Source organism: Halichoerus grypus, chromosome 11 (assembly GCF_964656455.1).
Source record: "Halichoerus grypus chromosome 11, mHalGry1.hap1.1, whole genome shotgun sequence".
NCBI lineage: Eukaryota > Metazoa > Chordata > Mammalia > Carnivora > Phocidae > Halichoerus > Halichoerus grypus.
This window is the reverse complement of record NC_135722.1, coordinates 69,770,098-69,795,381: the sequence shown is the minus strand read 5'-3', so window position 1 is coordinate 69,795,381 and position 25,284 is coordinate 69,770,098. Positions and strand designations below refer to the sequence as shown.

The 25,284-nt window shown below is 37.5% G+C and overlaps 1 protein-coding gene across 3 annotated transcripts in view; it reads left to right on the top strand.

Annotated features, from left to right (window-relative positions):
- GRM5 (glutamate metabotropic receptor 5) overlaps nt 1-25,284 on the top strand; it is a 552,376-nt gene that overhangs the window by 8,814 nt on the left and 518,278 nt on the right. For all 3 annotated transcript variants that reach the window (XM_078058659.1, XM_078058660.1, XM_036081919.2), the window contains exon 2: nt 15,307-16,168. In XM_078058659.1, coding sequence (XP_077914785.1) covers nt 15,508-16,168 — 661 coding nt within the window. In that variant the 5' untranslated portion in view covers nt 15,307-15,507. The remainder of the gene's footprint in view (nt 1-15,306; nt 16,169-25,284) is intronic.

The following is a 25,284-nucleotide window of genomic DNA, read 5'->3' as shown; positions in this document are numbered from 1 at the left end:
TATAACATTTTGAAAGCTTTTTAAGTCCTATTCCTTATCTATAACAAGAACCTAATTTTTTTTTTTTTTGCTACCAATCTATAACCTCTACTACCTCAGAATTATAACTTAAAGCAAATAATTTATTCTCTTGGAGACTATTTCCTGATACATGACATGGGATAATCAGATGTTCTTGGCAGTAATTTTGTTGTAGGTTGAAGTGGGATTAATAATGGGAAAAGATTCTGTAAACTGAAAAAGTAATATGGTATTACTATTTCCCATCCTTTTTTTTTTTTTTCTCCAAGACTCTTGTTAAGTAAATGAATATACCTCCTGGTGGGATAGCTAAGGAGAAATGGCCTCACCCATGAACTTGTGTAGGAAGTTGATGTTACCTTTTAAAATCTAAATTGATAGTAAAATGTGAAAATGCTTATGCCAGCAATATCATGCATTTGTCCTATAGAAATACTTTCAAAAGTAAGTTAAGTACAATATTATTTATAACAGTAGGAAAATCTATAAACAATCTAAATATCTACTAATAGGAGATAATTAAATAACTTTTGGTATAATAATATAGTTGAATGCTATGCAGTTGTTAAAAAGAAATGGATGTTCTGAGTGTGAATCTTGGCTCTGATAGTCACTTGCTTTAGAATATTAACCAAACCATCCCATCTGTCAGAGCCTCAGATCTCTCATCTATAAAATATGCATAAAATTGTTTATCTTACACCTTTTTATGACAATTGATATTTCACGTGAAACACTAAACATAGTGCCTAGCATGTGGTAATCTCTCTCTGTATTTTAATTATTGTTATTGTTGTCCCCATCAACAAAATGAACCAATATGGAAAGATATTTACAATATATAGAGAAGAATAAAATATATTGATATAGATTTCATACTAACACTATTTGGATTTTAAAATATGATAAAAAATTATATGTTTAGAAAATAATGGAAGAGCAGATACCAAGTTGTAGAATGTGATTAAACCTGGGTTTTGAGATGGCATTTTGCTGGGTTCTGGTCCCAGGCCTGCCAAAAATTATTTAATCTTTGTGAGTCTCAATTAAACTGAGTTATCTACAGGGCTCTCTCTAGTTCTGTGATGCTATTTTCCTTAATATTTTGAAAAGCCATGAGGAACACTGAAGGTTTCTGCCTGCTACGTTGTCAGTCCCTGATTCTCTTTTTGAGGACCTCTGTTGCCTGAGCCCATTGGATGAGGGAGTTTTATTATCCATCTTTCAATTTTCCAGGGTGGGGCGAGGGATGCTATCTTGGAACCTCAATCAGGTAGTTGACCAGAAAGCCCAGTGGAGGCAATTCACTATATTATTCATTAAGCAGAATTTATTGAACATCTGTTTTGTGCAAGGATTATACCAGGTGCTGTATAGAGTACCAATTTAACCTTTAAGGGATCCAAAGTCTGTTGGAAGATAAAACATGTATAAATAGCTATAATATTAGCTTAGTAATAAATACAAAGTATCAATAAAAATGTCACATGAATTCAGGGAATAGAGCAAATACTACAAGGTGAAGGATCTGGGACGATTTTATAAAAGGACTATTTTAAAATATTATCTCATTCAATCCTCATTAAAACTCTTTAGAGTGATACTGTTGTCATTCCAATTAGGCTCAAAGAGGCTAAGTGACCAAGGGCACATAGCCAACAAATGGCAGTATTAGGATTCAAACCCAGGTCCGCTTGATTCCAGCCCATGCTCTTAAAAACTGCCATAAAGGCTATTGAAGCAAGAGTAGGTAAGGGATCAGAAGCAGCATTAACAAAACCATTGGGTAAAGCAGTGTATACCTGGAGGGAACACAAATTTGCTTGACTAGTAGACTCCCAAGGAAGGGCAGATTCAAAGGAGATAAGAGCCACAGGGGACACTGGGGCAGAAATTTAGAAGGCAGATATCCCTCAGTCCCACACTTAAACTAATATCACAAATAATATATTTTCACAGTAAATGTAGAAATTTAGAAAACATAGATAAAGGCAAAGAAGAAATGAAAAGTTACACATATTCCCACCACTCAGAGAACATCCTATTAATGTCAGTGTGTATGTTTCCAGATCCCTTGCATGCATACACACTCAGTATTTTATATTTATATCATATTTATATTTTAAATTATATCAAAAATTTTTCCAGTCTCCTTTGCTGGTTTCTCCTTATCTCTGGGAACTTAACCATTGGAATTCCCTGGGACTCAGTCTCACAACTAGTTTCCCTTCTATCTGCACTTTCTAGGTGATTTCATTTAGTTTCATGGTTTACAAAAAATAGTACCTGGATAGTGATGCTTCCCCCATTTATATCTCCTATGCAGACCTCTCTCAGAAATTTAGCCGCCTATATCCAGCTGCTTAGTATCTAAAAATTGACACATCAAAACTAATTTCTGTTAAGTCCACGCAAATCTGCTCCTCCGCAGGTTTCTCCACCTCAGTCAACGTGGTACCATCTTTTATTTGCTCCTGCCGAAAACCTTAGTGTCTTCATTGAGCCTTATCTTTCCTTCACATCCCAAGTCAGATCTGACCGCATACTTTTCTGCCCAATCTTCCACTAATTCTCTCCACTGATAGGGCCATGTCTCCTGATCCAAGCCCCTGTCATCTCTCCCACCAGGATTTTTGCAGTCATTTCCTAACTGCCCCCTCAGTTCTGCCTTTGTGCCTTAATTCTTGTTGAAATGCTGGTCATTGCGTGTCTGCTTTCTATTGAAAACTCTTCTGGAAAATCACTTTCATGTGATATTAAAGCCCAGTCTGTTAAAGTCCAAAAAGAATCCACATGATCGTACTATCCCTCGACATCACTTCCTCTCTCCCCAGTTTTACCGCACTAGAGTCACACTACCTTCCTTGCTGTTCCTTAACATACGAAGCAGAAGTCTGCGCCAGGGGCTTTGCATTTGATTTTGCCTTTACCTAGAATGTTCTTTCTGTAGATATTTGCACGACTCATTCTCTTACTTCTTTTAGGTCTTTACCCAGATTTTACTTTTAACATGTATACTTCTTTGGCTACATTATTAAAATTTTCTACATCTCTGACACTTTCTGTCTTCTATCCCTGCTCTATTCTTCTTTTTAACCCTTATTACTGTGTACATACAATATTTTACCTCCTTATGTTGTTTATAGTCTGACAACCCCCTTTAGAGTATAAGCTTTAGAAGGGCATGGATGTATGTCTGCTTTGCCCATAACTGAAACCTCAGGGCCTAGAACAGTGCTTGGTACATAATAGTTACTTGATAAACATGTATTGGACAAATGAATGATGGTGCTAGAGCTAGTGTATACCTCACTGGTCTATTTGGAATTTATGTTCGATTAATTTCTGGTATTTGGGGAGCATATGGGATCATTTGTTTAACCTTATAGTAAGCTAAGTTGTAGCACAATTCTGTCAAGTTTCCAAGTCATAATTTATTTCAGAATGTATTTTTCAGATATGTGAGCTTCATAGCTAATATTGATAAAATACAGCCATTTTGTGCATCCACAGCAGATCATGAAGCAGTCATTGCTTTATAATCTGGCAGGCCATAATCTAGTGGGGGAAGCCAGGGCAATATAAATACCTTTGTACTAGACAATCATACACATTTCTACATTCTAAGTACTGAATCATTTCTTTTCCTGGAATTTTCTTCACCCTCTGTTTTTGTTTTTAACTAATTTATTTATTTATTTTTTGATGTAGTGTTCCATGATTAATTGTTTGCATATAACACCCAGTGATCCATTCAATACGTGCCCTCTTTAATACCCATCACCAGGCTAACCCATTCCCCCACCCTCCTCCCGTCTAGAACCCTCAATTTGTTTCTCAGAGACCATAGTCTCTCATGGTTCGTCTCCCCCACTGATTTCCCCCCTTTGTTTTTCCCTTCCTACTATCTTCTTCTTTTTTTTTTCTTAAACATGTAATGTATTATTTGTTTCAGAGGTACAGGTCTGTGATTCATCAGTCTTATACAATTCACAGCGCTCAGCATAGCACATACCCTCCCCAATGTCTATCACCCAGCCACCCCATCCCTCCCACCCCCCACCACTCCAGCAACCCTCAGTTTGTTTCCTGAGATTAAGAATTCCTCATATCAGTGAGATCATATGATATATGTCTTTCTCTGATTGACTTATTTTGCTTAGCATAATACCTTCTAGTTCCATCCACGTTGTTGCAATTGGCAAGATTTTGTTGTGTTTTTTTTTATGGCTGCATAATATTCCATTGTGTGTGTGTGTGTGTATATATATATATATATACACACACACACACACACACACACACATATACACCACGTCTTCTTTATCCATTCATCTGTTGATGGACATCTAGGCTCTTTCCATAGTTTAGCTGTTGTGAACATTGCTGCTATAAACATTGGGGTGCACATACCCCTTCAGTTCACTACATTAGTATCTTTGGGGTAAATACCCAGTAGTGCAATTGCTGGGTCGTAGGGTAGCTCTATTTTCAACTTTTTGAGAAGCCTCCATACTGTTTTCCAGAGTGGCTGCACCAGCTTGCATTCCCACCAACAGTGTAGGAGGGTTCCCCTTTCTCCACATCCCTGCCAACATCTGTCATTTCCTGACTTGTTCATTTGAGCCATTCTGACTGGTGTGAGGTGGTATCTCATTGAGGTTTTGATTTGGATTTCCCTGTTGCCGAGTGATGTTGAGCACTTTTTCATGTGTCTGTTGGCCATTTGGATGTCTTCTTTGGAAAAATGTCTGTTCATGTCTTCTGCCCATTTCTTGATTGGATCATTTGTTCTTTGGGTGTTGAGTTTGATAAGTTCTTTATAGATTTTGGATACTAGCCCTTTATCTGATATGTCATTTGCAAATATCTTCTCCCATTCTGTTGGTTGTCTTTTGGTTTTGTTGACTGTTTCCTTTGCTGTGCAAAAGCTTTTTATCTTGATGAAGTCCCAATAGTTCATTTTTGCCCTTGTTTCCCTTGCCTTTGGTGATGTTTCTAGGAAGAAGTTGTTGCGGCTGAGGTCGAAGAGGTTGCTGCCTGTGTTCTCCTTTAGGATTTTGATGGACTCCTGTCTCACATTTAGGTCTTTCAACCATTTTGAGTCTATTTTTGTGTGTGGTATAAGGAAATGGTCCAGTTTCATTCCTCTGCATGTGGCTGTCCAATTTTCCCAACACCATTTGTTGAAGAGACTGTCTTTTTTCCATTGGACATTCTTTCCTGCTTTGTCGAAGATGAGTTGACCATAGAGTTGAGGGTCCTTTTCTGGGCTCTCTATTCTGTTCCATTGATGTAGGTGTCTGTTTTCATGCCAGTACCATCCTGTCTTGATTGCAGTTTTGTAATAGAGCTTGAAGTCGGGAATTGTGATGCCACCAGCTTTGCTTTTCTTTTCCAACGTTCCTCTGGCTATTTGGAGTCTTTTCTGGTTCCATACAAATTTTAGGATTATTTGTTCCATTTCTTTGAAAAAAGTGGGTGGTATTTTGATAGGGATTGCATTAAGTATGTAATTGCTCTAGGTAGCATTGACGTCTTCACAATATTTGTTCTTCCAATCCATGAGCATGGAATGTTTTTCCATTTCTTTGTGTCTTCCTCAATTTCTTTCATGAGTATTTCATAGTTTACTGAGTACAGATTCTTTGCCTCTTTGGTTAGATTTATTCCTAGTATCTTATGGTTTTGGGTGCAGTTGTAAATGGGATCGACTCCTTAATTCCTCTGTCTTCTGTCTTGTTGTTGGTGTATAGAAATGCCACTGGTTTCTGTGCATTGCTTTTATATCCTGCCCCTTTACTGAATTCCTGTATGAGTTCTAGCAGTGTTGGGGTGGAGTTTTTTGGGTTTTCCACATAAAGTATCATATCATCTGCAAAGAGTGAGAGTTTGACTTCTTTGCCGATTTGGATGCCTTTTATTTCTTCTTGTTGTCTGATTGCTGTGGCTAGGATTTCTAGTACTATGTTGAATAGCAGTGGTGATAGTGGAATTCCTGTGCTGATCCTCACCTTAGGGGGTCAGGGAGCTACCCTACGACCTTAGGACCTCAGTTTTTCCCCTTTGAGAATGATATTCGCTGTGGGTTTTTCATAGATGGCTTTTATGATATTGAGGTATGTACCCTCTCTCCCTATCCTTTGAAGAGTTTTGATCAAGAAAGGATGCTGTACTTGGTCAAATGCTTTTTCTGCATCTATTGAGAGGATCATATGGTTCTTGTTCTTTCTTTTATTAATGTATCACATTGATTGATTTGTGGATATTGAACCAACCTTGCAGCCCAGGAATAAATCCCACTTGGTCGTGGTGAATAATCCTTTTAATGTACTGTTGGATCCTATTGGCTAGTAATTTGGTGAGAATTTTTGCATCCATGTTCATCAGGGATATTGGTCTGTAATTCTCCTTTTTGATGGGGTCTTTGGTTTTGGGATCAAGGTAATGCTAGCCTTGTAAAATAAGTTTGGGAATTTTGCTTCCATTTCTATTTTTTGGAACAGTTTCAGAAGAATAGGTATTAGTTCTTCTTTAAATGTTTGGTAGAATTCCCATGGGAAGCTGTCTGGCCCTGGGCTCTTGTTTGTTGGGAGATTTTTGATGACTGCTTCAATCTCCTTACTGGTTATGGGTCTGTGCAGGTTTTCTATTTCTTTCTGGTTCAGTTTGATAGTTGATACATCTCTAGGAATGCATCCATTTCTTCCAGATTATCTAATATGTTCTTATAATTGTTTGTATTTCTTTGGTGTTGGTTGTGATCTCTCCTCTTTCATTCATGATTTTAATTATTTTGTTCATTTTTCTTTTTGATAAGTCTGGCCAGGAGTTTATCAATTTTGTTAATTCTTTCAAAGAACCAGCTCCTAGTTTTGTTGATCTGTTCTACTGTTCTTTTGGTTTCTATTTCATTGATTTCTGCTCTGATCTTTGTTATTTCTCTTCTCCTATTGGATTTAGGCATTATTTGCTGTTCTTTCTCCAGCTCCTTTAGGTGTAGGGTTAGGTTATGTATTTGAGACCTTTCTTGTTTCTTGAGAAAGGCTTGTATTGCTATATAGTTTCCTCTTAGGACTGCCTTTGCTGCATCCCAAAGATTTTGAAGAGTTGTGTTTTCATTTTCATTTGTTTCCATGAATTTTTTTAATTCTTCTTTAATTTCCTGGTTGGTCCATTCATTCTTTAGTAGGATGCTCTTTAGCCTCCTTGTATTTGAGTTCTTTCCAACTTTCCTCTTGTGATTGAGTTCTAGTTTCAAAACATCGTGGTCTGAAAATATGCAGGGAATGATCCCAGTCTTTTGGTACTGGCTGAGACCTGATTTGTGACCTAGGATGTGATCTATTCTGGAGAATGTTCCAGGGGGACTAGAGAAAAATGTGTATTCTGTTGCTTTGGGATGGAATGTTCTGAATATATCTGTGAAGTCCAACTGGTCCAGTGTGTCATTTAACGCCATTACTTCCTTGTTGATATTTTGCTTAGATGATCTGTCCATTACAGTGAGGGGAGTGTTAAAGTCCCCTACTATTACTGTATTGTTGTCAATGCGTTTCTTTGCTTTTGTTATTAATTGGCTTCTATAATTGGCTGCTCCCATGTTAGGGGCACAGATATTTACAATTGTTAGATCTTCTTGTTGGATAGACCCTTTAAGTAGGATATAAGTGTCCTTCCTCATCTCTTATTATAGTCTTTGGGTTAAAATCTAATTTATCTGATATAAGGATTGCCACCCCAGTTTTCTTTTGGTGTCCATTAGCATGGTAAATTGTTTTCCACCCCCTCACTTTCAATCTGGGGGTGTCTTTGGGTCTAAAATGAGTCTCTTGCGGACAGCATATTGTTGGGTCTTGTTTTTTTATCCAATCTGATAGCCTGTGTCTTTTGTTTGGGGCATTTAGCCCATTTACATTCAGGGTAACTATTGAACGTTATGAATTTAGTGCCTGTAAGGTGACTGTTACTGTATATTGTCTGTGTTCCTTTCTGGTCTATGTTACTTTTAAACTCTCTCTTTGCTTAGAGGACCCCTTTCAATATTTCTTGTAGGGCTGGTTTTGTGTTTGCAAATTCCTTTAGTTTTTGTTTGTCCTGGAAGCTTTTGATCTCTCCTTCTATTTTCATTGACAGCCTAGCTGGATATAGTATTCTTGGCTGCATATTGTTCTTGTTTAATACTCTGAATCTATGATGCCAGTCCTTTCTGGCCTGCCAGGTCTCTGTGGTTAGGTCTGTTGCCAGTCTAATGTTTCTACCATTGTAGGTTACAGACCTCTTGTCCCGAGCTTTCAGGGTTTTCTCTTTGTCTCTGAGATTTGTAAGTTCTACTATTAGATGTTGGGGTGTTGACATATTTTTATTGATTTTGAGGGGGGTTCTCTGTGCCTCCTGGATTTTGATGCCTGTTTCCTTCCCCAAATTAGGGAAGTTCTCTGCTATAATTTGCTCCAATATACCTTCTGCCCCTCTCTCTCTTTCTTCTTCTGGGATCTCAATTATTCTAATGTTGTTTCATCTTATGGTGTCACTTATCTCTCGAATTCTGCCCTTGTGATCCAGTAGTTGTTTATCTCTCTTTTTCTCAGCTTCTTTATTCTCCATCATTTGGTCTTCTATATCACTGATTTCTCTTCTGCCACATTTACCCTAGCAGTTAGAGCCTCCATTTCCTTTTTTTTTTTTTTTTCCAGAAGGTTAAAACAGTAGAACTGTATTCTCTCACAATTCTGGGCAATAGAATTCTGAGATTAAGGTGTTTATAAGGTTGGTTCCTTCTGAAGTTTCTTTTTTGTTTTCTTTTTTTTATTATGTTATGTTAATCACCATACATTACATCATTAGTTTTTGATGTAGTGTTCCATGATTCATTGTTTGCATATAACACCCAATGCTCCATTGAATACGTGCCCTCTTTAATACCCATCACCAGGCTAACCCATCCCCCCTCCCCCTCCCCTCTAGAACCCTCAGTTTGTTTCTCAGAATCCATAGTCTCTCATGGTTCGTCTCCCCCTCCAAATTCCCCCCCTTCATTTTTCCCTTCCTGCTATCTTCCCTTTTTTTTTTTTTTTTTAACATATAATGTATTATTTGTTTCAGAGGTACAGGTCTGTGATTCAACAGAGGGGGTATGTGCACCCTGATGTTTATAGCAGCAATGTCCACAATAGAGGCTCCATTCTTGATTGCACCTCATTAATAGCCTTTTTGATTTCGACTTGGTTAGATTTTAGTTCTTTTATTTCTCCAGAAAGGGTTTCTCTAGTATCTTCCATGCTTTTTTCAAGCCCAGCTGGTATCTTTATAATCGTCATTCTGAACTTTAGGTCTGACATCTTACTAATGTACGTATTGATTAGGTCCCTGGCAGTCAGTACTGCCTCTTGTTCTTTTTTTTGAGGTGATTTTTCCATCTTGTCAGTTTGTCCAGAGGAGAACAGATGAATGAGAGAACAAAATGCTAACAGGATAACAATGTCCCCAGAAAAATATACACTGAACAAATCAGAAGAGACCCGAAACCTGGGGAAAAGAAAGAGAAAGAAAGAAAAAAGAAAAAAAGAAGAAGAAGAAAAGGATATGATCAAATATGATCAGGCTGGTGAATAGATCAGTGCCATTCACTAGATTTTGGGCGTATTTTGGTCTTAGAAGAAACTGCCTCCCAAATTTTAAGGAAAGAAAAACTTATATATGTACAAAAATAAGGGTAAATACGATGAAGGGATGGAATATGACTGTAAAGTTAAAATTATAAAAGATTTTATAAAAGGAATTGATAAGAAGTTGGTTGAAAAAAGAAAGAAGAGAAATTAAAAAAAAAATAAAAGGAGAGAATGTGATCAGGCAGGAGACTAGAACAAAGCCATACACTAGAGATTTTGGGTATATTTTGCTCTATTAGAAGAAACTGTATCCCAAAATTTTAAAGAGAGAACAACTTATATATATACCAAAAATAAGGTTAACTACTATGAAGGGATAGAATATGACTCTAAAAATGAAAAATAAAAAAGATTTTTAAAAAAGGGATTGATAAGATGTTGGTTGAAAAAGGGAAGTAGAAAAATTCAAAAAAAAAATAGAAAAAGAAAAAAAATTTAAAAATTAACTTTGAAAGACTAAAGAATCATGGGGAAAAGGCCATGAATTCTATGTGCAGTATTCCCCTAGCGCTGGAGTTCTGCCGTTCTCATTGATCAGTAAACTTGGTCTTGGCTGGCGGTTCTTGCTGATCTTCTGGGGGAGGGGCCTGTTGCTGTGGTTCTCAAATGTCTTTGCCAGAGGTGGAATTGCCCCGCCCTTGCCGGGTCCGGGCTAAGGAATTGGCTCAGGTTTGCTCTCGGGAGCTTTTGTTCCCTGCAAGCTTTCTGTACAGCTTTGGAGGTCGAAAGTGAAAATGGCGGCCTCCCAATCTCCTCCCCAGAGGAGCCGAGAACTCGGGGCCCCACTCCTCAGTGACCCCCAGAGAAAAGCAGTCAGTCACTCCCGTCTCCCCGTCTCCGGCTGCATTCTGTGCTCACCCGGCCTGTGACCGAGCGTTTCTGTCTCTGGCACCTGACCCCATGTGGAGTCTCCAAACCCAGCAGATCCCTGCGGTGCACTCCCGCGCTGCTTCTCCCCGGGGGAGGAAGGGGAATCTCCCCGGATCTGCCACTTGTTGGGTCCCTCCTGGAGGAGCAGTGGCCCAACTATGCTGCGGATCATGGTTTATGGCAACCCCGAGCTGAGAGCCCGCTCCTCGGCTCTGTCTCTACAGCCGGCTTCCCTGCTCCGATACCTGGGAGCTCTGCCACACTCAGGCACCCCCGGTCTTTCTGTGACCCCAAGGGTCCTGAGACCACACTGTCCCAGTGAGGGTTCCACCCCCTGCTTAGCCACTGGAGCAATGTCCCTCAGCAGAGCGGACTTCTAAGCGTTCCGATTTTGTGCTCTGCTGCTGTATCACTTGCCAGTAGCGGTGGAGGGAGGCCCCCCCCCCCGCCGTCTATCCTCCTGAATATCGCCTCTGATTCACTTCTCTGCACGTCCTACCTTCCAGAAAGTGGTTGCTTTTTTCTTCAGAGAGTTGCTGCTGTTCTTTTCTTCGATCTCCTGTTGAGTTTGTAGGTGTTCAGAATGGTTTGATCCCTATCCAGCTGAATTCCTGGGACCAGACGAAATTTAAATCTCCTACTCCTCTGCATCTTGCTCCTCCTCTCCACCCTCTGGTTTTTAAGGAAATTCCTGTAGGGCTCTATATCCCTGGGATGTTCAAACTATGTTTGGGTGGCCCTTCTCATTTTTTTATGGCCTTGTGAAATACCTTTCTTGAAGGAAGGAGCAGTAAGGCAGCAAGGGATAATGAAAAGAGTATGTGATGGAGTCACTAAGCATAGACATAAGGGATTGGCTAGTTTTATTTATTTGTTTGTTTATTTGTTTATTTAAGTATAGTTGGCACACAATGTTACATTAGTTTCAGGTGTACGGTACAGTGATTCGACACCTTTATATGTTATGCTATGAGTGACTGACCAATTTTTAACTTATCAAAACCCATTACATCATTTGTAAAATAGAGATAATAAAATAATATTTACATCTCAAGGTTGTTATAAGGATTATTGCCACACACATGCCACACCCAGACACATCCACACACAGATACTCAGTGCACATAGAAAATAATATCTTTGGGAGAACAGGATGCATTTTATTATTTGCAACATGAAAGCCCTGTGCGTGTCTGTAAATATAAATTGCCCAGGACATTCTCTTCTGGTTCCTCTTCCATCACATGTTCTTATGTTCTCTCCTTACTTTATGACTTGCCTTTGTTTCTTTAGCTGGCTTTTCCACAATCTGACCTCTCTGTGGGGCTTAATACTCAGCTCTACCTTTTCTTTATTTATACTTGCTCTCCAGTTGATTATATTCATTGCCAAGATTTTATGCATTGGTGACCCTCAGTTTATATCTCTAACCCAAAACACTCCTCTTGGTCCAGCCTTATATATCCATCCTCCTGTTTGGCACCTCCACCTAGGTGCTTTGAAAGTATCTCACTTCGGGATGCCTGGGTGGCTCAGTTGATTAAGGGTCTCTCTTAGGCTCAGGTCATGATCCCAGGATCTGGGGATCAAGTTCCGCATAGGGCTCCTTGCTCAGCGGGGAGTCTGCTTCTCCCTCTGTCACTCCCCCTGCTTGTACTCTCTGTCTGTCAAATAAATAAATAAAATCTTAAAAAATATTATCTCACATTTAACATGTTCAGGAGAAAATTAAGTTTTTCTCTGCCTCCATCTGTTTCTGTACCAGTCTGTCCCATATCTTTTAATGGTAAAATACACTAGTTTTTAGACTCAAAACCTAGGAGTAGACCCTAACTTCTCTCTACCTTATAACCCACATCCAGTCCATCACAAGTCCCATTGATTCTACTTGCAAAATATATCTGATTGTGTCCACTTCCTTCTATATCTGCTGTCCCCAATAATAGCTAAGCCACTGTAATTCCTTACTTAGATTATTTATGTTTCCTAATCAGATTTCTTCTGTCCATTATCCAGAACAGTGAGCACCTAGAACAATCTTTTGTAAGATCGAATTGTGCCAGTTGTTTGTTTATATCTCCTCAATGATTTTCTGTTGCATTTAACATCCAAATTCCTTTTAAGAACCTACATGGTCTGGCCCTTTATTTTTGCAACCTCATTTTGTACCATGACTGCTCCCATTATTTATGCTCTAGCCATCCTTTTCACATGACTGCCTTCTTTATTTTATTGTTCTTTGCATTTACCAGGCTCTAGCTAAAGTCACCTTTTAGAGTACTGATCTGTGAGCCCTATAGAAAGCATGTATCACCTGTTCTCTCTTCAATACTTAATTTCCAGGACAGAGTCATAGCATAGGCATGCCATAAATATTTGTTAAATGAGTTAATGAACAAGTGCCTGGTGTATGATGGGTGTTCTAGTGAAAGATAATGATGGCAATTATCAATGTACATCATTGCACTTCTTTGTTATATTAGTCTTTCCCACTCGATAGTAAGTAGATATTTCTTGAATGAGTTAAAAGATTAATTTAGCTTATAACTGGAAGACAATATTTCAGTGTTTTATGTGTGTGTGTGTGTGTGTGTGTGTGTATTGACTATGTCTCAATATACAGGGCTTGTCTAAAATAATTCTAACAAATAAAATTCATGGGGTATTTTTGTTTCACCATGTTGATAGGCCGCTTGTAGTCTTGCTTATCACTTTGATTCTCTTTTGATGCTCTTATGTAATAAAAATGAGTCCTGTTTTCTTATTGAGTTTGCTCACTAACATTCTGCATTTAATAAGACATTGTGATTTCTTTTACCATATATATATATATACACATATATATACATATATACCATATATATATATATATATACACACACACACATTTTTTTTTGTCTGCAGTAGAATTCACATGAGAATAAGCATTGGTCTCTAGGTCTTTGGTCTAAGCAAGTGAAGGGAAAGCTTGAGAATATTCAGATAATTTCCCAAATGAGAAAATTAATATCAGTCTTTGTTCCCTGCCCCTGTCTACAATGCCAACTTCCATACCCAAACTGATTTTTTGCCCTAAATATTGCTAAACACTTAGAACATCTTAGAACATCTAGTTATTTGATAAGCTTTTTTATTTTAATGTTTGGCACTATGCAAGGCAGCCTTTCTCTGTTGTCACAGGAAAATAGTAGAAGGCAGTGATAGAAATGGTGGGGGGTGGGGAGTGATTAGAACTGTGATTCAGGTCATCTTCAGTTGGTGTGTGGACTAGAATTTTTATAGATCTGGTGGGTTTTGAAAACCATTAGTATTCTTGAAGAAGCATCATACTTGTATAAATTCCTGAAGAAGCATCACCTGCCTTTGAAAGGTGTTGCTTAGGGAGTTAGTCACTTGAAAATAATTTGAGATCCTTGGCTGGCAGAGAGGATAACATACTAAATAAGTCTCTTATACATTTCTTTTAATAACCCAAATCACTAATTTGTCAGTTCCCTTTTACAAACTGCTAGAATTTGCTATAGGCAATTTGGGACAAATTTCCTTCCTCCTGGGGGTTTAAACTGAAATAGATGACTACAGTCAAAGCTGTACTAAGTTTCTACTTGGAAGGGTAGTTCTAAACATGCATCCTTCCAGCCTTGGAGTCTTTGTGATACGGCATATTTTTTTCCTGGATCAGAGATAGAGGACTGATTACTGTGAATTTTATTACAAGACTCTGTAATTACTCTGAAGACTCTGGAGGACTGAGTGGGTTGCCAGAGAATTTTCTGTCCTCACCACCTAGCTACAGAATGCCCTTGGAAATGTAATAACAGAAAAGGTCATGTCTTGACTATGTATAGTCCTATTCAATATACAAAACATTTGCATAGTTGATATCTTATGTTGATTCCCATAAGGGTAGCCTAGTACATCTGATGGGACTTTTCAGGTGAGGAAATTCTGGTACTGAGAGGTTGAAAAATTTATTAATAATTCTTAATAGCAGAACTGGAATTTGAACTAAATATTAATTTTGCCAAAAACCGGTGCCCATTTCACTTTGTTTTTCTACCTAGTTAGGGAACATTTTACTCTGCAATACCCCAACCCTATTCCTTCTTTCCTATAGTTCATTTAGCTTGGGAATACCTACCTGGCCTCATATGTCTTTGTTCTATATTATATGGAAACTAGACATAATACTTACTTATTGGGAAGATGGTTCAGCTTGCCTTACATTGCATTTAAAGAGGGGTTATGTAACCTTTATTAAAAAGTCACTTTATTTTTGTGATTGCATAGTTGATAATGCTGAAAATGCTGAAAATTCGGAAAGAAATAAAATGTATTTCTAAAACACAAAATACTATCACCCAGAGATAACTAAGGCTTGTTATTTTGGGTTGCATACTCCCTAAAGTTTTCTGTTTGTGGCATAGTTTTGTTTTTAGGATGCTTTCTCTCATCTCCACACAAAAATATCATTTGGCCTACCACACATAAGATTTGCTTTTGTGTACTCAGATGAACAAATGAAAAAAATATTAATTTAAGTAAAGTAGGATCAAGAAACTCTATTGGATTGTTTCATCAAATTACAAAAGAGACAAAGGAGAGTCTTAAGGATTTTTAGATTGTTTTTTCAAAAAGATTATATTCCTAATCTATATCATCAAAGTCTACTAGTATAGACCATTAGAGCTTCCCAAACTGGTTGTACTTACGTTGTTAAATACCCATGCTATTTTTTTTCCAGGTTTTGAAGATCATGATCACAAGGATGCAACTAATTAAATGGTACGTGGGGACATGGTGGTCCTTTAGAAAGCACATCTAAATTACTGGCTAATTCCTTGGTTTGCCACTCAACATAGGACGTTGTTTGATTCTATCTATCAGAACTCTCCTAAATTTTCCCCACCATGCTATCTTTATTAGCTTGAACTCCTTTCCTAAAATGGTCCTTCTGTTGATCCTGTCAGTTCTGCTTTTGAAAGAAGATGTCCGTGGGAGTGCACAATCCAGTGAGAGGAGAGTGGTGGCTCACATGCCAGGTGACATCATTATTGGAGCTCTCTTTTCTGTCCACCACCAGCCCACGGTGGACAAAGTTCATGAGAGGAAGTGTGGGGCAGTTCGTGAACAGTATGGCATTCAGAGAGTGGAGGCCATGCTGCATACTCTGGAAAGGATCAACTCAGACCCCACACTCTTGCCCAACATCACACTGGGCTGCGAGATAAGGGATTCCTGCTGGCATTCGGCTGTGGCCCTAGAGCAGAGCATTGAATTCATAAGGGACTCTCTCATTTCTTCAGAAGAAGAAGAAGGTTTGGTGCGCTGCGTGGATGGGTCTTCCTCTTCCTTCCGCTCCAAAAAGCCCATCGTAGGGGTCATTGGGCCTGGTTCCAGTTCTGTGGCCATTCAGGTCCAGAACTTGCTCCAGCTTTTCAACATACCTCAGATTGCTTACTCGGCAACAAGCATGGATCTGAGTGACAAGACTCTGTTCAAGTACTTCATGAGGGTTGTGCCTTCAGATGCTCAGCAGGCACGGGCCATGGTGGACATAGTGAAGAGGTACAACTGGACCTATGTGTCAGCTGTGCACACAGAAGGTAAGCATCCTTTACATTGGTTGACATATGTCTTATTATGCACTCAGCAGATTCCCAGTTATAATTCCAGGTTTTGGAAGATTAAATATTCCTGATTATTTGGGATCTTTTGAGTTGCCTGGTTATACTAGTAATATAAGAAGGGCTCAAGTGGCGGATGTCTAGAGAGGCTTAGATTTAGGCTAATATGAATATTTATGTGGCCATGATTTGGTGAAATGAACATTTTTTTGTGTGTTATGCATTATATTATCTGTAATTCTGCTATGATGATGCTAGAGATTTTTAAGTTTTCTGAAATTCATTGAACACCTCATAATTTTCACATTTAAAGTTGCTCCAACTGCCTATTGTTTTTGATAAAGAGAGGTACACATAAATGCAGGTAGGGACGGAAGGCAGTCAGTTCTGGCCCAGGTCTACTGTGATAGAAAATTACCAAACAGTTTAGTCTCACAGCTATTTTTTTTTCAAAAGAGAGTATAGTTAAATCTGGAAGAGAGATATGTATGAATTAATACTACCCTTGTCTAGAACATACTCAGAGAGTGTAAGTTTTAGCAATTCAAAATTAGTTTTGCTTTGAAATTTATTGTTTCTTTATGCTCAAAGCAAAACAAGGAAGCAAAATGTGACTGAGGTTTTATAACAATAGTCCTTTTTATTGGTTATGGTGCTTTGAAAATGTTTTCATATACATGACTTATTAGTTCATGACCAAGGCTGTTTGGGATAGGTTTGGTTTGACTACAGCGGTTAAGTGACTCAAATGTGAGACTCACTAATTATACAACACTCTTTCTAGCACAACATACTGCATATACTAAAGCCAGAAGGTACAAAATACTTTTTATAGTTCATGGAAGCATTGTGAGGATTAGTTAAGATTAAAGAATCTTGGAATAACATTATCAATATGGTCCAAACAATCCAATCCTGTAAAATGTGAGGTTGAGTTATTGAGCAATTTATGAAATGACCAGAGTGAGCCTACTTTGGAGGTTAGTAACCAATCACCGGTCAGATATAACAAACTATTCATTATGAAGTGGCGTAATATAGATTTCACTGTGTGCCCACTCATTAACAATGTTCAGAGCTGCACAAACATAAAATGGGTTTCCATACTGGATTGAGATTTTTATACCTCTGGAAATTCTTATGTATAAGTTTATAGTTTACTTATCAAGATGTTGGTATATGGAAATTTTGAGCAATGGATAGATGATCAAGGAGACCTTGGATTTTTTCTAATGCTGAGATTTTCATTATAAAACCACTATTTCACTTTATTCTCACAACAATCCAGTGATACAGGTAATCCAGATATTTCTGTTTTAAAATACAAATGCTTTAAGAGTTTAAATGGTCCATCCAATATATATCTAACAGTGATTTTAAGAGTAGGACTCCTAGTTACTGACTTTTAGCTTAGGGCCCTATTATAATTGAACAGAATCCAATGTAATCACACCTGAGGATATATTTATACAATACATATTCATTAAACACAAATACATGTAAGGACTTCTGATAGTCCTCTGAAGGGACAGCCCTATGTTTTATATATCAATACCCATTGGGTATACAATTTGGCAAAGGACAGAAGGCATGCATTAATACTTATATAACCATAATTCATGATGACAAGAAGTTACAAATATGTCTTTAAAGTAAACTGACAGAGAAGAAAATCAAGTCCTATTCTGTGGTGATGGGCCCCAACTTCAAGATCTTCAAGAAGGACATGGAATTTGAGTTGGATTTTGACAGGAAGAATACTGACAATTGGTGAAAATTAAGAAGGGATGGATTTCCAGAAAAGGGCATGGGGAAATATGAGATGGGAAAGTAAAAAATGTTTAAAAAATGCCAAGGATAAAGTTATGTTTTGGTTCACTTCAAATCATAAATTTCATTAGGGACTTCCCTCTAGCTTTAGAAGAGTAAGTCTTGGTCTCTATGTAGGACAGGGCAATTCAAGATTGTGTTTTAAGTGAAACTCATCATCATGACCATTAGCTGTTACTAATTTAATTTTTTTTAACCTAAATGTATGCCAATAGTGATCTAATAAAATAAATTGATTTGTCCATATAAGTATGATTGCATAGCTATTAAAATGAATGAGGCATTCTGTAGGTAATGAAGTAATAATAATGAACTCCAAGATCATTTTTAAGGGAAAAAAGCAAGGTGCAGTTTTGTGTAATGGCTTGTTATTTGTGTAAATGGAGTTTATATAAATCATTTGATTGATATTCAAAGAATTGCTCTCAGAGAAGAACAAAACAGGTAACACTTGCTCCTTCTGAGGAGGAAATAGAAGAGTTAGGGGATCAGGTAGAATGGGAGAGACTTACTTTTCTTGTATAACTTTTACATGCAAATGTTTGAAGTTGTATATTATAAGCATAAGCCAGCTATTGAAATATAACCATTAAAAGGAAACATTCTATTTGTGGGTAAAAAAAAAATAAACCAATAAAAATTCCATTGCCAAATCCAGGCAGATTTAATTATTTTGCCAAAAATAGGTCAATAGAAATTTTATTGCCAAATACTGGCAAAATATTTGGATACCACCAGGATTCAGGAAAGAACACACTTTGAGTATGGACAAAGATGGGAAGAAGTACTCTTTGGCTTATTTCTTTATGTGGTTTAGTCAGAGAGTGTTTATATTGCTTTGATCCCAAGCAAGTATGTGGATAATGAGGTTATGTGGTATTACGTCTTACAATTTATCTGTATAGGAGTGGTGTGATAGGAAGTTTAACAAGGTAAAAATCACATCTGGGATCAGAAAAGTACTTGAGTGTAATGAGATACAGCTCTGTTGGGTACTGTGGAAACTCCCCAAGATGATGCGTGGTTTTCTGTGGGCTGGCCCTTCAGAAATCCCTTGTGGGATTTTCCCTGAAATGGTAATACCAGTTCTTCCTTCAGCCTATTTCTGTGGCTGGATTGGGGTAACCCTCTCTAGCCCTAGCTCTCTCATCCCCAGGATCTCAAACTATTCCTATGTCCTTATAATTATCCTCCTTTGTCCAGTTGATATTCCTCTTTTTTAAAGAGTATTGAACTTTCCAAATGCTTTCCCAAGAGGCATTGAGGTCTATGAAAAGATGTTGTCCCATTTAAAAAATCATTTATCTTCCCCCACCACACAAATTGCTCATTTACTTTATGCTTAAACATGGTAGTACTATGTCATGCAGTCCTCCTGGCAGGGATCACAAGGTGTTCCTTCAAGAAAGTGTTGTTGTCACAGAATTCCAGAAGAGAGCACAAGGACACTTGGGGTTTAGCTTCATGTTAATAATCTCTTACACATGCCATTTCCTTGATACATGCTTTTTCTAGGTTACAGGATTGAGTATTTACTGTGGCTTGTTGTACCATGCAGAAATTGTGCGTAGGCCTTCTAGGCAAACAGATTAATAGTATGAAATCAAAAAAAGAAAAAAAAGAATTTTTTTTTTTAAATGCACACCACACCAGTTCTTCAACTGTGTGTAGGAAAGGAACAGAAATCATTCAGAAGAAAAAAACATTAGTCCTTTTAAAGGCATCAATCCAGTCAGAACTCTCTCTGTTCTCAGGGGTCTTTTACCTCAGCACTTTTGCAAACCTTGGTATCTGGGTCCATTTATGTCACAGGATCAGGGGTGCTGGCCTGTTTGGAGGTATGGCAGATCAGCTGCTTTGATGACTTCATTTTGTAACTTGATAGTTCACTCCTATTCCCAAGCAGCACCAGCCTTGGGAATGTTTTGGTTAATATGATGTGATGGAAGTGAAGACTTCCTTTCTTGTCTGTCAGTCTTGGGACACTATCATCACCATGTGAAGGATAAGAGCACCCAGGTTTTTCAGAGGAGGCCATCTTAGACCACTTGACCTCAACTATGTGAGAGCACCTAATGAAGATCCAGTACAGTTGCCTTTCTGACCTATCGTTAATTGCATTCACACATAGAGCCCAGCTGAAGCCATAAACATTACTCAGCTAACCATAAGTTTATGAACAATAATGAATACCTTCAAGACTGAGTCCAGTATAAGCATACTCATTCCCATGACTTTAACTGCCCGGTCTCCCAATTGGATGCTACTACAATGTTTACACTTCAAAATCAAAACAAAACACATGTATTAAAATGAATTAATATCTTTATATTTAAATGTGAAATAAAATATAATATATTATTTTATAAATGTGAAATAAATGCTGTTGGCACGAAGGAAAATTTAGTCTTTTATCCACACGCCCATGACTAAAGAATCAATAATTTCCTTAAAGTGTTGATGTTTAAGTAATCAGACATTTGCATACATTCCATTATTACATGTTTCCCCTTGATCTAGCTTCATGTCATTGAGAAAAGTAGTTACAGACTGGATTTTATGTACAAAGTCATGTATACTATACTTTATGGATGACTTACAGGATTTTATACTTCACAATTTTTGCTGACTTTGAAACTCCACTGTTCACAGGGCCTATCAATGTGCCTAGCACATTATAGGTGTTCAAAGACTATTTGCTGAATGGATGAATTTGTGTTAGAATAGTACCTAACCCACTATTTATGAATATATAGCATGTAGATAAATAGCAGGCGCTTGTAATATTTCACAGTTTTGCTTCTTTATAAAAATGAGGTGCCAAGATGCCTCCCTTGATTAATTGTAAAATGCTATCCATACCTTACTCCTTTTTTGTTTGCATTCATTCTTGAATTTATTATTTCCATCTAATGATATAGGAATGCTAATTTGTTCTAGCCAAAAAACATGTCAGTGATGCTCTTGGGGAAAAATGTACCAATAAGTTGTACTGGTAAAATGACATCATTAAGAACATTGTCTTCAGGCTAACCTACATATTGTAATGTTGTACCACTTTCAAGTTGTGATATGGTTTTCCATCAATCATTTTAACCGGTGATAACAATCAAGCTTTGCTTGAAAGATCTTCTATGTAATTCATAGTCTATATGCTTAGTTTAATTTCTAAAAAATGGGACTTCATTTTCCTGTCACATTTTTTTTCTATTAATTGGGATTCTATCAAGACAATTTAGTATGGAAAGATGAGAAATATCACCATGGGCCTTACTGGTACATTTTAAAGGGGTTTCGGGGCGCCTGGGTGGCTCAGTCGTTAAGCGTCTGCCTTCGGCTCAGGTCATGATCCCAGGGTCCTGGGATCGAGCCCCGCATCGGGCTCCCTGCTCCGCGGGAAGCCTGCTTCTCCCTCTCTCACTCCCCCTGCTGGTGTTCCCTCTCTCGCTGTGTCTCTCTCTGTCAAATAAATAAATAAAATCTTTAAAAAAAAAAAAAAAAAAAAAAAAAAAAAAACATTTTAAAGGGGTTTCATTTTGTTCCTCCAGGGATTGGATAGTGTTGAGAGGTGAAATGGATTTTGAGATGATCATGATAATAATTCAGACACAAACTATTGTTACCTTTGCAGAATGTTAATACTGGAAGTGTCTTAAGTGAGCATGTAGTTTAACACCTCTGTTACAGTTGGGGAAACAGAGACAGTAAGGACAAGTAATTTGGCCTTACTTGCACATAGTGACAGAGTTAGGCTTTGGAACTCAGTATTCCTGTCCAGAATTCCATTTCTACATCACTGTTAGGGATAATTACTCAAGTTGTTGTTGTTGTTGTTGTTATTGTTCTCCTCCTCCTTTGCCATTGTATTACTTCTCCATTTCATTGCTCTATTCCTTGTCCTTCATTTCAATGATGCCAATATGCTGAAATTTTTAATATCTATCTGAAGTAGTAACAGGGACTACAAATGAATTCATTAATGTAGAAGTTAGCTTTGAGAAATGGAATGACCCCTTTGCTCTTGACCTATGAATTAGATGAATTGCTTCTTTGCCTGATTCATATTACAGGTTTGCAGAAACTTTGACAGATTTTCCTTTGCATCACAAAAATTCTGAAAACATTACACCCCCAGAAATCTTTGTGATCATGGAATGATTGGGTAATTATATTGGTTACCCTGATATAACAACACATAAAAAACAGAAGATGCAGAGACTTTTAGGTGGATTTTTCATGAAATTAATTTGATCATAGAACCATAATCTGGGAAATAGAGTGGCAACTTTAATAGTAATTAAGTAATTTTTCATATTCATACATCACTGTCAGAAACTTCATTGTTAGAATGAAAGAAATACAGGTAGCCCTGGGAAATTTGTTAGGGGGTGCTGTCTTCACCTTACCTTCCAGATAGGATAGCATATAGACTATTAGTGGCTAGCCTCTGAGGGAGTTATTATTGCCTTCATCAGGGGAAACATAGGATCCATTAACATATCTAGCTGTGGCTTGGACAAGATCTTCCCTGTTTATAGATTTGATCTGAAAAGTTGAACTTTAGACCAGGTTTGACTCTAACTCATGTATAAAAGATTCATGATGGACATAGCATTCCTATTTCCACTTTCTCATGCACTATTACTATCTATTCACTGCTGAAAATACCAGAAATCCTCCCCCCCTGAAATACTCCATGCCTGGGATGACTAAATTAGAAGGACCCTTGTTTTCAGAGGGTATTATTGCACTGATCCCTCAACACACACAAATAAATACCTGGGGCGAGGGATGTGCAGTGCCAACTAATCAGATGTTTCCTTTAAGGAAGATCAGCTCTTAGTATGTATGCCTGTTAGATATATTTAGCATTTATTCATTTTATGGATTCAAGCTGCCTACATTGTGTGTTCTTCCTTTGTCTCCTTTATTCCAGATCCCAAAGAGATAACATTATTTTCTGAGCTTTAGAGTTTGAATATTCAGAAAGTTCGTTCATTCTATTTATTAAAGATATGATCTTGTGACTCCATTCCTCAGTCATTAGAACCTTATTAGCTTCTAGGTTTATAAAGTTTAGTCTGAGTAACAGAGGTTGCTACTGAGTGAAGATTACTGTGGAATGGGAAGGCATGTGCTACCCAATACACATGAAGCAAGTACTTATGAAAAAGCAAGGATAGATATCCACGAAAGTCTAATCAGAGGATCTTTTCCCTTTCTTCCTTCTCTTTTCTTTTTTCTTTCTGTCTCTCTTATTTCCCACATTTTCCTCATCTCTTCTTTAGTTACTGGCAGTTTTTATACTTTGTAGGTTGTTCATTAAGTCTGGTCAAGAGTAATAGCCTCATTATTCCATTAATTCGAAAGTGAATATATGAAAGCTGAAGATTACATTAATGATATTTTGGAGGTGGAAAAAAGCAAAATTAAAAGGACTGCTTTTACTAAAAGAAGTATCACTGGCATCAGAGGTAGGAGTGTTTACTGTGTGGCTCTGAGAAAATGACTTCAACTCCTTCCTTCGTATGTTGTATGAAGAGGCGCTAGAAAGTATGTTCTTGGAAGTACCTTCCAAGACTGGAAGTACCTTCCAAGACTGACTTTCTGTGACTTGCTTTTATGCTTCCACAGACCACACTGGAATGGATTTTGTAAATGTTGGGCATCATATTTAAAATAAATGCAACCAAGTATGATCTGTTCAAAAGAGTGTGGTCAGAAATGGTTATGAGACTTGAAACCATGTCTTCAGAGAATGAATTTGGCACACAAAAGATAAGATAGCAGGGACCTGACTTCTACCTTTAGTTATTTGGAGAATTCAGGTGGAAAGAAGCCATACTCTGTATGACCAGGAGCATTACAAAGAGAGCTAATTACTGAAATACCAGAGTAACAAATTATGGTTCAATTAAAAAAAGGTTATTTTTATTCATTAATACAACTGTTCACTGAAGGAATTTCCTCTCTTAGAAGGTGGTGAGTCAGTTTTCTGTAGGTCCTATGCATAGCCTGGAATAGATAATCACTTGGAGGGGCTATAGAAAAATGAACTTAAGCCTCATTTGAGGAAGGAGAGAGTTGGACTATTTGTCCCTTTTGATAACTACTGATATTGACAATCAAATGTCATTTAAATGAGATTCTGTTATTCTGTGAATTAAAGCATGATTGCATATGCTGTGATATTTCATTAATTTGTTACTTGATTCATTTATTCCATAACACATTCTGATAAAGCAATCATTTCATAGGTTAGAGAATAGGTATGGAATGAGGAAATAATTTCCCCAATAATACTGCATCCAGTTAGTGGCAGAGAGAGGATTTGGACCCAAGGGCAATTCTTTTAAAATAAACCCAAACTTCCTCCCTTTATATTGGGGTAGTGGTGGCTTCAAGCAAAAGTGGAACACACATTTATTGACTCCTTTTCCCTCCCTAGGAAATAAGAAAACTGTTTGTTTTCCCACTGAGAAAAATCTTTGAGCATGTTTCTTGTATCTTTTTATTCAGCTTTGAAAGCAACACCTTTCTTTGTTCCTATGGAAGGAATTAATTATAGTAAAGAGAAAATAAATTAAGGAGGATGCTTATGGCAACAAGTTGACCTCACAGAAGAACTTTTTGTGAGTCTGATGATAAGTACAGACTGTATCTGGTTGTTTTTATTCACATCTTCATTGCAGACGCCACACTCCGTCCTTCGGATGGCAATTACAGGAGGAAGCAGGATGGTACACATTTTTTTAGGAACAGGAGAACATATTGTTAAGTGATGTAGCCTTATGTATGAAAGACTTCTTTGGAATTCATCAGGACTAGGAGTTATGAAATCTCATTTTGGCACATTTGCATGTACTCCAGAAAGACTTCTTAACTTAACCAAATGTTGAGTCGAGGAGATTTTTTGGCAAGAGGTGTGATAGTCAGCTGTGTTCATTTTAGGGGACTTTGAAATGAGTGATTATGCCCCAATGATACATTTTATGTATCTGTTTTCACACACACACACACACACACACACACACACACACGAAGGCTTTCAAGAGAAAGAGATTGCCTAGTCTTTGTTTTGTTTTTTCAAAAAGTGCATCAAAACCCATGAGTCATTTGTAAAACCTATTCATTGGAACGAGACCCGCAGTTAATATAGAGGTGAATAAAATAGGATAGAGTAGAATATAAACATCAGAGTATTACATGATAGTAAGAGTAGGTATTTTTTGTACATTTTTATTTTAGTTGCACATAACCATATG